The sequence below is a fragment of the Myotis brandtii genome, unplaced genomic scaffold (assembly GCF_000412655.1).
Source record: "Myotis brandtii unplaced genomic scaffold, ASM41265v1 scaffold628, whole genome shotgun sequence".
In the NCBI taxonomy this organism is placed as follows: Eukaryota; Metazoa; Chordata; class Mammalia; order Chiroptera; family Vespertilionidae; genus Myotis; species Myotis brandtii.
Window position 1 is genome coordinate 162,733 of NW_005370403.1, and position 1,760 is coordinate 164,492.

A 1,760-nucleotide genomic window follows, 5' to 3' on the forward strand; every position below is an offset into this window, starting at 1 on the left:
CGGGGTGGGAATTCCAATTTGGGAGACGGGTTCGGACGCAGAACCAGGGCCAGCTCAGTTTTCTCAAGGGATGAGTTGATAAACGTGTCACAATCCAGTTGGGGTCCCAACTTCCCAACAAAAAGAACAAGCTAGAGCCCAGCTGCGTCCAGGAGGCCCCTGTGTGGGCCGGCGGGTGTGGCTCAGGGGATGAGCGTCGGCCTAGGAACCAGGAGGTCACACTTCAATTCCCGGTCAGGGCACAGGCCCAGGTTGCGGGCTCGATCCCCAGTGTGGGGCGTGCAGGAGGCAGCCCATCCATGATTCTCTCTCATCACTGATGTTTCCCTCTCCCTCTCCCTCTCCCTTCCTCTCTGACATCAATAATAAGAAAAAAGAAAAGAAAAAGCTAGGAAAAACAGGTTGGTCTCGGGCGCGGCCTCCCTACCTGTCCGGGGCCTGCAGGGTGTCGTCCACGTCCAAGCACATGGCCTTGCACATCTGGGACAGCGCCAGCAGGTCCCGGGAGAAGGGCTCACTGGGGAGGCGCCACCGGTTGGTCGAGCCGGCCATCTGGCGCTCCGGCCGAGCTCGGCGCTTCTTGGAGACAAGAGAGAAAATGGTTTCTCAATCGCACACGCATGCCAGCCCTTCCACACGGCACGGCCGGAAGCCAACCAGGACACGCTCCACTGCGGTCAACGCCCACGTGGCCAGGGTTCCCATGAGCCCTCTGTGCAGGGCGAATCCATTCAGCATCAGTGAGTACGCGGTTCCAGGGATGGGGACCTGGGACGGGAGGTGCTGGGGCTGAGCGTCCGGAGAAGGTGTTCCTTGGCCTGTGGCTCCGAAGACCCCCGAGGCGGCACAGGCGACGCCCCAGGAGCTGCTCTGCGAGTCCTCGCCCCAGCGCGATCCAGGGAGGCCAGGTGGAGGCGGCCGGCCAGCGGCCGTCTGGTTTTTGTAAATTGTGGTAAAATACACAAGACAGAGACCCCACCATTGTGTCCACTTTCCGGTGTCAGTTTAGTGGCCTTCAGTGCGTGACGGTGCTGTCAGCCACCAGCACCCCTAATCAGAACCTTTCATCCCCACAGGAAACCTTGTCCCCCACCCCCTGGCAACCACCAATCTGCTTTCTGCTCCTGCAGGTCTGCTGTCCTAGCTATCAATTTTTTATGTTTTTATTGATTTCAGAGAGGAAGGGAGAGAGAGAGAGAGAGAGAGAGAGAGAAACATCAGTGATGAGAATGAATCATGGATGGGCTGCCTCCTGCACACCCCACACTGGGGATGGAGCCCACAACCCGGGCATGTGCCCTGATCAGAATCGAACCCTGACCTCCTGGTTCCTAGGTCGATGCTCAACCACTGAGTCACGTCGGCCGGGCCTGGGTATTTTTACATAAATACAAGGTGTGGGGTGTGTGTCTGGCTTCGTTCACTCAGCGTAATGTTTTCAGTTCCACCCCCGTGGCAGCATGCGTCCACGTTTACTGCCTCCCGTGCGTGCTGTGGCCGTGGGCGGCCGGTAGCCTCTGAGCCTCCTGGGCCTCCTACGTGGAGCGGGATGATGACCTGACGGTGAGGATGAGGACGTGGTGCCGGTGCTGATGCCAAAATGATAGAATCAGCCCGGCCGCTGGCTCAGGGGCTGAGCATTGACCTGTGAACCAGGAGGTCAGGGTTCGATTCCCGGTCAGGGCACAGGCCCAGGTTGCGGGCTCCATCCCCAGTGAGGGGCGTGCAGGGGGCAGCCGATCCATGATTCTCTCTCATCA

The 1,760-nt window shown here is 59.4% G+C and overlaps 1 protein-coding gene across 1 annotated transcript in view; it reads right to left on the reverse strand.

The window, feature by feature from the left end:
• BTBD16 (BTB (POZ) domain containing 16) overlaps window positions 1–1,760 on the reverse strand; it is a 38,197-nt gene that overhangs the window by 35,404 nt on the left and 1,033 nt on the right. The window contains exon 2 of the mRNA XM_005880157.2: window positions 428–579. Coding sequence (XP_005880219.1) covers window positions 428–579 — 152 coding nt within the window. The remainder of the gene's footprint in view (window positions 1–427; window positions 580–1,760) is intronic.